At 39.6% G+C, this 14,843-nt stretch overlaps 1 protein-coding gene across 1 annotated transcript in view; it reads left to right on the top strand.

The window, feature by feature from the left end:
• The window catches only part of PACS2 (phosphofurin acidic cluster sorting protein 2), a 1,734,969-nt gene that overhangs the window by 115,013 nt on the left and 1,605,113 nt on the right, over nucleotides 1-14,843 (top strand). The window contains exon 4 of the mRNA XM_044073533.1: nucleotides 9,979-10,068. Within this exon, the coding sequence (XP_043929468.1) occupies nucleotides 9,979-10,068 (90 nt within the window). The remainder of the gene's footprint in view (nucleotides 1-9,978; nucleotides 10,069-14,843) is intronic.

A 14,843-nucleotide genomic window follows, 5' to 3' on the forward strand; every position in this document is an offset into this window, starting at 1 on the left:
ATTGTTTTAATTCAGCCATATTGGAGGATTCCGAGCATGAACCGCCTTTTTAAGGTCATGCCACAGCATCACAATTGGATTCAAGTCTGGACTTTGACTAGGCCACTCCAAAACCTTCATTTTGTTTTTTTAAAGCCATTCAGAGATGGATTTGCTGGTGTGTTTTGGATCATTGTCCTGCTGCAGAACCCAAGTATGCTTCAGCTTGAGGTTGTTAACTGATGGCCGGGCATTCTCCTTCAGGATTTGTTGGTAGAGAGCAGAATTCATGGTTCTATCAATCACAGCAAGTTGTCCAGGTCCAAAAGCAGCAAAGCAGCCCCAGACCATCACACTACCACGACCATGTTTGACTGTTGGCATGATGTTCTTTTTTTGAAATGCTGTGATGTTCTTCGTGTTTCACTGTTACAGTCATCACACTTGGGTTATCCTGCCAGGGTAGTCCTCAGTCAGCCTGAATACCAAAGGATTAGTATTACTGCGTCGGTTGCTGTTGCTCCAAGACTGATGTCTGGTCGTCAGTAGTATAAAAACAGGCAGCCGATGCCATTACATCAGTCTTACTTACCGAGGAGCCAGAAGCAGAAGCAGTTCGCACGAGTGCCGTTCAGCCGTTACCTGAGTTTTCATTTCCAAAATTGAAGTTGAAGTCTTCTAAAGCTAAGTACCCAGTTGGGGATCCTTTTTTCTTGCTCTAACCAATGTCAGAAAAAGTTAACAATTGTCTCGCCTGTGGAAAGCAAATACCCCACCGAAATTTCCATTCTTACTGCGTCACCTATTTAGGCCCAGACGACGATGTCCCTCGCTGCCGGTTTTGTGCTTTGTTCAATGCCCATACTATTCATCATTGGGCCCTTATTGTCACTAAATACTTTCGCTCTTAATCTCCATATTCTGAAATGGCTTCGGTAAGCCATCCCGACTACTGATCTTCTGAAAAAATGTAAGGATAAAGACAGAGACAGACCGCACAGGTGCAAAACTGCCAACAATGCTTCCATTAAGCTAGTTCACCGGTAGTCAATGAGGCACTTTCGCAGCTCGGAGTCCGGTATGCTGCGAGACTCTTCTTTGACTAGGGAACCTGCAGATGTCTCTACCTTGGATGGGTCCGGAGCCACTGTGCAGGCACTGGCTTCTGAGAAAGTTCTTTGCACTACCAGTATTCGGCACAAACCGACGACTTCTTTCGCTTCTTCAGTTCTTTCTAAAACTACTGAGTTTCTAAGGCCCAGAGTACGAGCTACACCTAAAAAGCCAGTGACCCAAACTCACACGCCTGCTTCATTGCCACAATCACAGATGCTTAAAATGGCGGAAGACCTTATCATGCTGATTAGGGGAAGCCAGCCTTCCCCTGATAAAAGAAAAAGAGACTTGTCCCCAGCAGCTTTATCTGACCAAGAGTCCGACGACTCCGAGGTTTCTGATTATGAGGACATGCCCTTGTCTACTTATGAGGATTCAGATGCAGAGGAATGCATTCCTTCTGCCTCTCCTCCAGAGGATTTTTCTTTTGGTGAAACCCTACATACTTTGAGAGAGCACTTCCATTGGGAATGCCAGGATTATCCTCAGTCCAAAAAGAGACTCAGGGAATTTTTAGATTTACCACAGCACAGACCCTTAGCTATCCCTCCTTTTCTGGATATTGTGGATGATGTCGTTATGGAATCCAGTCTAACTCCTGATACTTTACCTCCTGCTCCCAGGAAACCTGACCGGTATTAGAGTCCCTGACTCTCACAAATTTCTTTTTGAGAATTCTACTGCTGACCCAGAGGTCATCTGCCAAGGGCCTAAAGGAATAAACGCAACCACAGCTAAGAATCCCCCCCCCCCCCCGACAGGGATTCTCGAGCCTTAGACAGATGGGGTAAAAAACTACATACCTCTGCATCTCTTGCCATTAGAGCATTAAGTTGTCAGTTCCACATTCTGAAATACCAGCAACATACCATGGAACTCATTAAACAAAAATTATCTACTTTCTCTAACTGTGCAGACAGTAAAGATTTACAGGAACTTATGTATTCTGCAAGCCAAATCAGTAAGTATACCCTGCAATGTGGGTTTGACACCCTAGAAGCATCCTGCAAGGCAGCAGTCACAGGTTCTGTACTTAGAAGGCATTCTTGGCTTAAGAAACAGACCTTGCCAGATTATGTCAAATCAAAATTATTGGATGCACCACTGAACAAAGGCCATCTGTTTGGCACCAAAGCAGAAGAGGTTTTAAAAAAGATTAAAGAAAAAGCTAAGTATATGTAGACAGTTAAAGACTTTTTGCAAGTTCAGCCTTCAAAATTCAGTAGACATTGCCCCTCAAAACATTGGTCCTTTCCAGCCCCCTCAAGGCCACCTCAGACTAGACCTATGGGAAACAGAGCCCCCAGACTGCAGTCTCAGGGTATGCAGAGATCTAAGCAATGGAGTACATCCACTTCTAAACCAGGAAGTGCTAAGCCACCCCCTTATGGAAAGAATTTACAATGACTTCTTAACTCCTCCTCTCACCTCTGCCCATCTGCTCATGCCCCTAGGAGGAAAACTTGCCTCCCATGCAAAAAACTGGGCCTCCATCACCAACGACCAATGGGTCCTCAACATAGTGTCCCAGGGAGTACAAATTTTATTTCCACATGTTGCCAACCCCAAAGGGATTCCCAGATCTTCCTCCAAACCAGTGGGTAGAGGCACAAAACCAAGTTCATTCCCTGCTCTCCATGAGAGCAATTCAGCCTGTTCCTGCAGATCAGATAGGCCAAGGTTTCTATTCCAGACTTTTTCTGGTACCCAGAAAAGAGAGCACCTGGCACCCAATCTTAGATCTATCTATTCTAAACACCTTCCTGGTGGTACCGAAATTCAAAATGCTCACACTGCAGCAGCCTCTCCGTATGCTGTCCAAAGATGCCTGGTTAGCCACTCTAGACCTCAAAGAGGCCTATCTACGTATCCCAATCAGAGATTCTTGCAGAAAATATCTATGTTTCAGGGCAGGATCTATGCATTATCAGTTCTTTGCATTTCCCTTTGGCTTATCCACTGCTCCCAGAGTTTTCACAAAATGTCTGGCTCCAGCCATTGCTTTGTGCAGACAAAGAAATATTCAAATATACCCTTACTTGGACGACTGCCTGATTCAGGCAGACAATCAGGAAAAGCTGTTACAACACCTGACATTTGTAAAGGACCTACTAACCTTACTGGGGTACACTATCAATGAAAAGAAATCTAAACTAATCCCCAGTCAAAAAATTGTATTCCTGGGAGCAAGCCAGGACACAGCTTCCCAGATGGCATTTCTAACTCCAGAAAAGCAAGCCTATCTGACAGGCTACGTCTCTAAACTGGCCACCAGTTATCTGCAAGGAAAATCCTGCAAGCTCTAGGGTTCATGGCCTCCTGCATTCTACTAATTCCATATGCGAGACTGCATATGAGGAAACTTCAGTGGTACCTAAAAAGCCTTTGGTGTCAACATTCTCAGGACCTGGAAACTTTTATACCTGTGATACCTTGTCTAAGGAAAGATTTTCTTTGGTGGGCAGCAGCATGCATCCACACAAGGGATTTCCCTTATCACAACTCCACACCACCCAGACTAACCACAGCCTTATCAGACTATGCCTGGGGTGCTCACCTAGATGGCAGGTGCATTCAGGGCCACCGGAGCCCAAACCAAATTCATCCTGTACATCAACCAAAAAGAGATGCTAGCTGTTCAGCATGCTCTGACTCCTACTCTCTTCGGGGCCTCTACTAATCAAAACAGACATTACCACAGTGATGTGGTACATCAACAAGCAGGGAAGAACCCACTCTTACCCACTATGCAGGCTAGCCATGAACCTTTGGCACACGACTTTAGCCATGCAGATTCACCTGCTAGCACAATTCCTGCCAGGCAACCAAAACTCTCTGGCAGACAACTTAAGCCAAAATCTCCTGGACCCACATGAGTGGCAATTAAACCACAACACCTTTAGCCTTGTGACCCAAAAATGTGGTACCCCGAAGGTGGAACTGTATGCTTCCCTCTACAACCACCAACTCAGCAAATTCTGCACCAGGGAACCTCACAGCAAGGCCTGGAAATTGGATGCCCTATCCTTTCAGTGGGCAAACCTCTCATTCTATGCATTTCCCCCCTAACTCTTCTTACCAGAGTATTACTCAAAGTAAGGGTGGAAAGACCAAGGGCAATCCTGATTGCCCCAGACTGGCCATGCCAACACTGGTACCCACTACTGTGCAGTCTGTCCCTGTTGCCTCTATGGCACCTCCCCCAGATTCCAACTCTCCTGACTCAGCAGGAGGTAGAGTTCTTGCATCCACAGTTGCAGATCCTGAACCTAGCAGCCTGGCTTATTCCTTGAATTCTCCTCCAGTAGCCAGCCTAAACAAACTGGTCCTGGATGTCATATGTGAAGCCAGATGACCTAGTACTAGCAAAAGCCTATGCTGACAAGTAGATAAGGTATTGTTCCTGGATCCAGACTAAAGGAGCTGACCCAGCACAGCCCTCCTTACCTCTCATCATGGATTACCTAGCAGAACTACTCCACAGGGGCCTATCCTTCTCTTCCATTAAAATCCATGCCTGTGCCATCAATGCACATTACAGCATCGAGCCACCTCTCTTCTCACATGCTCTCATCAAACAGTACCTGAGAGGGGCCAACAACTTTAGGCCACCAAGGAGAGCCCCTACCTCTGCTTGGGACCTTGACTTTGTGTTGGAAAAGCTCACGCTCCCCCGCTTTGAGCCTGCAGCTTCAGCAGAGTTAAAATTCCTCTCTTGGAAAACATCCTTGCTTCTGGCCTTCACTTCAGCTAGAAGAGTGTCTGAGCTACAAGCACTTATGGCTGTGGAACCTTTCATCATTTTTCATGCTGACAGGGTTTCCCTCAGGACTAACCCAACCTAAAGAGGTGTCCAATATGGCTCTCAACCAATCTATTCATTTGCCCACCTTTTTCCCTAAACCTCAAAATAAGGGGGGAAGGATCCTGCACTCCTTAGATGTGCACAGACAGCTCAGATTCTACCTGGATAGGATGAAGCCCTTTAGAAAATCTGACCAGTTACTAGTCAGCTTTGCACCAGGGGCAGAGGGCAAAGCCATATCAAAACAAACCATCTCCAAATGGATAGCACACTGCATCCATTTTTGTTACAAACACCATGGGAACCCCCCCTCAGGGGGTCAGAACACATTCTACTAGGGCAACTTCAACCTGTACAGCCTTTCTTAGGGGGGTCCCTACCAGGGACAACCTGGAAGCTGCAACGTGGAGTTCTGTTCATACCTTCACCAAGCATTACCACCTGCCTATCTTTTCAAAGTCCAGGGCAGGCTTTGCAACCGCAGTCCTGCAGGGCATACTAGCCAGTCCCAACTCTTCTTGACTGCCTCCACCCGTTCCTCAGCTTTGGGAATAAAACCAAGTTTGATGACTGCAACAGTGAATACACTCAAACATCTACATTTATGGTAAGTGTACACAACTGTACTTTACTTTTATGCCAGATGTAACGGGACGCACACCTCCCAAAACTTTCAAATTTTGTCAATCCACAGAATATTTTCCCAAAAGTCTTGGAGATCATCAAGATTTTTTTGGCAAAAGTGAAATGAGCCTTTGTGTTTTTTTTGGTTAGCAGTGGTTTTCGCCTTGGAACTCTCCCATGTATGCCATTTTTGCCCAGTCTCTTTCTTATGGTTGAGTCATGAACACTGACCTTAACTGAGGCAAGTGAGGCCTGCATTTCTTTAGATGTTGTTTTGGGTTCTTTTGTGACATCTTGGATGAGTCGTCACTGCATTCTTGGGGTAATTTTTGTAGGCTGGCCACTCCTGAGAAGGTTCACCACTGTTCCATGTTTTCTCCATTTGTGGATAATGGCTCTCACCATGGTTCACTGGAGTCCCAAAGCTTTAGAAATGGCTTTGTAACTTTTTCCAGACTGATAGATGTGAATTCCTTTGTTTCTCATCTGTTCCGGAATTTCTTTAGATGGCAGCATGGTGTCTTCCTTTTTGGGATCTTTTGGCTTACTTCACTTTGTCTGACAGGTTCTATTTAAGTAATCTCTTGATTCAACAGGTCTGGCAGTAATCAGGCCTGGGTGTGGCTAGTGAAATTGAACACAGCTTTCCCAAAAATGTGATTAACCACAGTTACTTCATGATTTAACAAGCGGGCAATTACTTTTTCATATAGGGCCATGTAGGTTTGGATATTTTTTTTTCCTTAATAAATAAAATCATCACTTTAAAAACTGCATTTTGTGTTTACTTGGGTTATCATTGTCTAATATTTTTCTAATATTTCAATTTGTTTTATCTGAAATATTTAAGTGTGACAAACATGCAAAAAATAAGAAATCAGGAAGGGGCAAATACTTTTTCATTGCACTTTGTGTGGGTGTGTTTGTGTGTGTATATATATATATATATATATATATATATATATATATATATATATATACACACATATATGTATATATATATATATATATATATGTATATGTATGTATGTGTGTGTTATATTCAGGTAACATACATGTGACTGTGTGATTGGTTGATTGCCTATGGAAACCACAACAAAAGTATTCACAGGCTTCAGGTTGCCAAGCATTTAAAAAACATGCACGTTAAAATATTTTTTGTCACCATGATGCAGAAATCATAACAGTTTCAAAATGTTGTACAGTTTATCTGTTGAACAAGCTGCACGTTACTATATGTATGTGATACTACCAACACAGCTGTCTGGAATTTTATAAGTAATTATATGTTATTTGTGAATATCAACGCGATTCATATAAGATGGTTGTGTGACAACTGTATTAGAACTGTATGTCATGTGTATATAAAACTTATTTGTACAGAAGTGTGTTGAAAAAGTTTTTTGCAAAATGCTTGAAATGTATCCACAGTGTGCCCTATTGGAATAGAACAGAAATGTACAGTATATGCACTATTGTAACTGTTTAAATGCATGCATTTTAACAGTGGAAACTGAAGTACAGGAGGTCAATTTCAGTCCAGCAAAACTTCAGAAAAATAGCTGAAATTAAATTACTTTATGGCAGCTACAGACACAATGTCTGTGCTGAAGAAGCTTTCTGTATTGTCTTCGAAGTGAACTAATTACTACAATTGTTTTATGACTTCTAGCATCTACCAAAGATCTGATGTCTATGTATTTTCAGGGGAAGATGCTAAATACTGCTAGCTTCCAGCAGTGGGGGTTTCACCTGGGATAGAGTCAGATGACAAGAAATTATGTAATTTTGCAAGCTATCCCAGCAGAAATATTTGAGATATTAATTTAAGAAGTTTCTTATACAGACCCAACATCCTGTATTATTTCTTTGACCTGACAACTAAAAGATCCATTCACCACATCTGCATTGCTCTTAGTTAACTTGTGGTATAGTAATTTTCTTAGACTCATTCAGGAATATAGTGAAACATAGTTTGGATGTTTTTCTTTATTTATTTGAGACTGCCTTGCAATGTTGTTTTAAGTATTCCTGTGGCTTTGAACTCTGATGTCACCGTGAATATATACTGATTATTTTCTTGTTCTTTTATTGTTTATTATTAAATATATCTAAACCTTTCATTCTGGCTGTTCTTTGTAGAGATATTTAAGTTTTGAGAGTACTTGCATACTTATTTGGTGATACTGTGGGCCACTCCTAATAGCCTTGCTCTTGGTCAAACTACCATTTGTATTAATATTAATGTCACACAGTAAAATTGGACATCCTTTGTTAAGATCCTTAAAGTGGCTGATAAAGAATTGGCTGGTGGCAGTGATAACTACCTTATAGTCTGGGGAAAAAGGAGGCATAGCTAGTAAACCTGTGCTAGTCTTTCCCAGGTGTGTGTGTGTGTGTGTGTGTGTGTGTGTGTGTGTGTGTGTGTGTGTGTGTGTGTGTGTGTGTGTGTGTGTGTGTGTAAATCAAACCTCAGAGTGTGTGTGTCAGCTACTTGGGCATGGACATGAAGCACTAGTTGGACAGAGAAGGTGCTGAATGTCTTGGCTTGGCCACTCAGCTGAGATCTCAACTTTGTAGCTGTGCCAGTTGGGAGTCTTGTTGGGGATCTGGAGAAAGAGGGAGAAACCAGCCATGGACTGACTGTGGTCTCTGTATGCTCTTGAGTTTGCACTTGATGCAGAGAGCTACATCTGGAAATACTGTGTATGTACCTGTCATCCTCCCACTGTACGTCCCCCACTGTTGCCACTGATGAAGATTGAGGCTGCTTGATTACTGGTCCAGTGGTGGGTTGTCACAATGTACATTTCTCTCTGTCTGTCTTTCTCTAATATATATATATATATATATATATATATATATATATATATATATATATATGAGTCTACTTCACTTCATTGAAAGCTCATTTCACTGAAACTCATTTCGTTGAAAGGTATATGCCCTTTTCCGCAGTGTAGTGCGATTCTGAAGTTAGTATATATAGTAAGGGGGGGGGGCACAGCCCCCCACATAGTTTGTGTATATATTGTCTTCTAAAAAGAGTTATTCATTAGAGTTGTAAGTATCCATGTATATTGTTTAAAATGTATAAAATAGGTGGGGGCTCTGCCCCCACACCCCCCCTTACTATATATTCTAACTCTAAGATTGCACTATAGTGGGGAAAAGGGCATATATCTTTCAACGAAATGAGTTTCAGTGAAATGAGCTTTCAGTGAAGTGAAGTAGACCCATATGTGTGTGTGTGTGTGTATACATATACAAAAATTTAGATGCACACACATATATGGGTCTTTACTGAATCACTGAATTTTATTAATTCACCATTTCAGTATTGTTTTTGGAGGTGATCAAGCTACCCACACCCTTGCTAATTATATGTACTAAGTACAAGATTGCAAAACAGTGGAGAATAAAGAAAAACTCCTTTCCCCACAGTTAGCAGTCTCACATGTACAGCCAGCAACTCACCCATCATGCTTCATTTCAAGGAACCACACACACACACACACATATATATATATATATATATATATATATAAACATATATATATAAACTCACCCATCATGCTTCATTTCAAGGAACCACACACACACACACACACACACATATATATATATATATATATATATATATATATATATATATATATATATATATATATAGTGTAAAACACCAAAGTCACCGAGCAGCGATGAGATGTACATTTGTGTATATATTTCTAAATGAACTATGACAATTGCCTTGAAGGGGAAAATTCTTAGTTCTAGCTATTTAAGCCTGGAGGGGTACCATTAGTTGCCTTCCAGAAATAACAAGGGAATCAAGCAGAATATGCCAAAAATGAAGCTTCAGCTGCAAAATTATGGAGAATAGTGATATTCTTTGTTATAAAGTGATATGTACTGTCTATGCTCAAAGTATCCAAGACAAAAGAAAAGATCATCTATGTACATGCTAGGAAATAAATAATCAAGGAATCCTTAACATGGCTGATTTTTTTTGTCTCCTCCCACATGCAAAATAATACACGAGTTATGTGAAGGGTATTCAGTTTTGTGTTTGATCCTTTCCAAATCTATATTTTTTTAATATATGCATTTTATCCTTGCATGTAATTACAATTTATATGTTTATATGTAAATATATGTACATTTGTGATGGTGGAAATACATGTGTGTGTGTGTGTGTGTATATATATTCATATATATATATATATATATATATATATATATATATATGTGTGTGTGTATATATATTCATATATATATATATATATATATATATATATATACGGAGTAAATGGCTGCAATAGAATTTAAACAAAGTTGGATCTCCTGATACTCAAAAATGTACTTATTTTGGAATTTATTCTAGAAAAAAATATAGCGGCATGTTTTTCCAGTTCAGTTAAAAAAAGTATATTAATATTTTCTATCCTTTGCAGGGATCCAAAAGGATACTTCGGTCTCATGAAATTGTGCTCCCTCCAAGTGGGCAAGTGGAAACGGATCTTGCATTAAATTTTTCTTTACAGGTAATTTTTAGTTAGATCTTCTATGTGTTCAAAGTTTTTAACAACATACTATATATATATATATATATATATATATATATATATATATATATATATATATATTACATCTGCCTTATGCTTATCTGTAGAATGAAATATATGGGCCGGTTTAAAATGAACAAAGGTTAATTCTTTCATTTCAAGCTCAGTAAACTTGAGTAGCATGAAAACTGTCCTCACCAGTGTAAGTCTAATGTTAGAGGAAAAAAATGTTTCACTTTAAAATGTAAGGGAATACCGTTGCAGTGTGTTTTTGTGGAGCACCCCCCCCCCCTTTTCGTTTGAGACAGTTTCCACCACCATCACCAGAACTCTGTTACTTGAATACTCTGAGATCGCACAATCTTAGGGAGGGGGTATAATTTGTTGTCAATGAGGTTGTGTGATTTCAGAATTGTTATAAGTAATGGTTATTTTGAAGCAAATCTCCCACTTAGTGTGTGCGAGGACTTGCCATCTTTCAGAATCTTTACTCTAAGTGTTTTTCCTTGTTATGTTCTCTTCTCCTTTAGGGAAGTGTTATAAATCTGCTACTTTTAATATCTAGTGTAGCAAACAAGTTTCATTAGGTTTAGATGGAGAAGGAAATATCAAGTACAAGCAGCCTTGGGGTTGTTCAGAGAGTTCCAAAAAGGCTGCATAAAAATTAAATATTCAAGTAACAGTGTAATACAAAATAGTAGTATTTAAACAAAGCAACAGGTGAATAGGTCACAGTTCGACTCCAAATATTTACATTTGCAGGTCTAACAATGGTTGCTACTCTTAACTTAAGATGAGTGTACTAAGGCTGACTTTTGTAGTAGTGAGTAGCAAAATGGTCCTGCACAATAATTTGTACTGATAGTTGAAGTAATGTTTCAGCGAAAAGCCAGAATCATTGTCAAGTATTACCAGACAAAGATGGCAAAGTTATTTGTTAGATAATTGAAAATCAGTATTTACAAGTCTATATGTTATGTCTTCACAGTACAGATTGTGAAGTAGCTGCACTTGCAGAAACTCTTAAAACTGGAAGCTCTCAGACTCACCACCAGGCAGCCGGATTCATAATCCAGTAGGAAATTATATAAATTATACGGTCAGTTGTAAATATAATTAAATAAAATGTCCTAATACAAAACAAAACTGGGCTTGAATAACTTAATTCACAGTGGTTCTTCATATGCACAGATGCAATGACAGCTGGAGCCTTTTGCTGCCAACTTCCCAGCTGTTAAGAAGCCAAATCCTGTGCTCCTTACAGTATAAACTCAGTAGGTAAGTAAATTGTTCCCATCTGATTGGAGCTTTTTTACTGGATTTGTTTTTTACAGCTCTGTTATCAAGTTCATTTCATGTCAAGTGCAAGCTGACTTTTCTAGGGAAGTTTGCCAGCTTTGCTGCTTCATTTTAGTAGATTTTAATGGGAGACATTTGAGTCTTACCTGTTTTTCGTTCACACATTTGCTAAACATTAGAAGCTAGATTATCATTGCGAAACAAGAGGAGTTTTTGTTTCTGCTTTTATTCAGGACATGCTCGTAGGGGCCTCCCTTCTAGTTTTGTAGCTTGGAATTTAGCATTATTAATCAGTTGAAGGAATGCAAAAAAAAAAAAAAAAAGGAAGGAAGATACTGTGATATTTTTCAGGTGTTTACCATGATAGTGGCTGACTACATTTCTGTTTTCTTGCTTGTAACTGCCAACCGCTACTTCTTCTGTTAGCAGGTTTTCCTTTCCCTCTTTCTCTTTGTGCACAAGTCCTATGAAATTTTGCTGCTGTCCCTTCAGGGTTATGCGATAGGGTGCTTGTTTGTATATGAAGCCCTGCATGTCTCCACGTTTTTTTTTTTTTTGTTTGTTTTGCTAGGTATTCCAGTTTCTGTCCACATGTCAAAGATGTGTAGTAGGTGAATTGGCCTTCCCCCAAATTGCTTATAGGGGTGTGTGTGTGTGTCCTGTTCAGGATTTATTATTCTGCCCTTAGTCCCACTGAGTACCAGGGTAGGCTGTAGTGCCTTGTAACCCTGAAATGGATTCATTGGCAATCAGTGAGTGAATGATTATTGTAGAGAATCTTTATCTGAGTCCACATCCAAAGGCTGCTTATGGTAGAGGAGAATTGTCTGGTGTCGTACTAACAGAATGACGGTAATTGTAATAGTGTAGTTCCTAATGTGTTTTTCTGCATGTGCGTTGAAATGTATGCTTGTACATGAGTTCCATGGTATGTTGCTTGTACTTCAGGTTTAACAACTCTTTTAACAGAACTTCTGAGTGCTTTGCTGCTTACTAAATACTGAGAACAGATGAAGTTCACTCTGGATATTTCAGGCAAGGAGTAATTAATCTTTACAGTCAAACATTATTAGTTACAGGTAGTTCAGTGGTGTATTCAGCAGTGGCCTCCAAATTGTAATGAAAATAGAGAAAACAAATCACTTTCTGTTACGTGAGTGCCTTTGTTATGTTCTTCACAAAGATTACTGCTATAGTGGCCCTTACTACTGTGACTTCGCTGAAGACAGTCTGACCTGCAGAGCCCCCTCATTCCCCCCCCATCCCTCTGGTCATCAGGATTTTGCTATTATAAAATTGATATTTGCCTACATTACTTTAGATCCTTCTTGTTGCAGTTTCGGCATATTCATCATGCTTTCACTTCTGTAGTCTGACCTGTTCTGGAGCTTGGTCCTTCTTGAGGAAAATTTTTGTCTTATCACTAATTGTATTTTCTTTCTAATATTATGTAATTAAAATGTTTGGACACCTGGTTAGGTAGATTAGGGTGTGTCCAGCCTTAAGAAAGAAAGTGCTCTTGTGATAGACAAATCACACACGCAGACTTCTATAGTTAAATTTCTGTGTTTAGGTCTGGATCATGATATGAAGAGTTGTGGACTTTGTGTAGAGTTTATGCCAAAACAGTTAAGAGAAGACAATATTTCCTGCAAATGTGTGTAGTTCAGGAGAGAGAGACTCAAGGCATTAACTCATACATTGTGATATCTTGCACTTTATAACCAACCTCAGGCTTCTGAAACAATTCCATAAGCAATCCAGGGATAAAGTGGAACAATAACTATCAGATTTTGAGGACGTTGTTGTTGGAGGTAGACCTGGATCATGGCCAAAAGAGGCCCTAAGCAAGGTAATGGAACACCCCCCCCCCCTCGCAACCTTTCCATGTCCCATTACTTGACCATCTTTCCCCAGATACCATAAACACTTTTGAAACCTGTCTGTGTGCTGTTTTCTTCTTCCTTACGTTTACAATGCTTACACAGATTTTATTTAAAAACAGTTATTTCAGTTGCTGTAGCACAAACACTGATGGCATTTTGCTGGATAAAAAAATGCCTTATATTGAAAACAGACTTAGGATGAGCAACAGCAAATTTCCCCTCTCTTGAAACTCACATTCATTGAAAAAACATATGGCCAGTGGAGTATTGTGTGTACATTTATATACACAGACATCCCTCAAAACCAACAGTTATAGCGACATTGCTGACTACATCCTTCTCAGATGTTGGTGTCAAAAAGTTATTATCAATAATAATGATCTAATAATAAAAATAAGTTACATATTTCAAATTTGTTTCACACACACAATAGCCAGAGTGTTCTAGCTTAATGTTCTCTCTTTCTCTCTCTCTCTCTCTCACACACACACACACACACACACACACACACACACACACACACACACACACACTAATCCTGTAAAGCCAGACTGACTATTTAAATATGACCAGATGATAAGAGAATAAGGTATTTTCATCCACATTGAGCCCCCACCCCATTAGCAGTTATAGTCACTTTGTTGACTGCATACATCTGTTATTGTTAAGAAGCAGTAAATTACATGTACTTTATTGATAGTTTTGGATAAACTACATGAAATTGTATAAAGACTGCTATCATCCTACCATAAGATCTAGCCATGTATAGCACATTTTAAGTAGAGTATTTGAGCATAAGAAAAATCAACCACCTGACAACATATGCTAAGTCAATATACATAATCTTTGCAGAAGTATGTCATCTGAATAATGCCAATTAAAGAGCTATTACAAATGCAGAGATTGCTGCTGACAAACATCTTTGCATTTAAGTGCTTCATCTACAAATGCAGTTCCCAACTGCCCTTGAAGAATAATTGTTTGTGTTGCATTACAAATGGTGTGCTGCTTATAAAACTATAACATTTCCTGAACTAGATCATCTTTGCAATAGCAATTGTGTGGCAAACAGTGCAAACAACCTCATAAGTAGATATGCAGTCTTGGAGATCACTAAGGAGCCTAGCACACATTCCCAATTGCTCCAAAGCATTGTCTGGTTAAATAACTTGCCCAATGTCAAATGGCGGGTAAATGGATGTGAAAAGATTCAAACCTTGCACCCTTGCCACAGTAAGCAGCTCATTAACAAATATGAGCTAGACCAACAGTTTTTAACTAAATGCAAAAATCCTTTACAATTGAATCTTATAGAGAAGGACTGTACTATAGTAATATCCAACTCTGTTTATTTAAGAGACGCTAAATATATGGTTCTGATCATCACTCTAAATAATGCAGACAAACCATTTGCATTTTTGAAGGCTGTAAAAATGTGCTGCAGAAATATATTACTAAAATGCAAAATGTTAAGGACTATTAATGAATGAATCGGTTCATTCTTTAGTGCAATGAGTAAAGCAAAACAATTGGGGACAGTAAAAGTGCTGTAGCAGTAGCTTTTGTTCA

The sequence above is a fragment of the Protopterus annectens genome, chromosome 6.part0 (genome assembly GCF_019279795.1).
Source record: "Protopterus annectens isolate FY-2018-M chromosome 6.part0, PAN1.0, whole genome shotgun sequence".
NCBI lineage: Eukaryota > Metazoa > Chordata > Ceratodontiformes > Protopteridae > Protopterus > Protopterus annectens.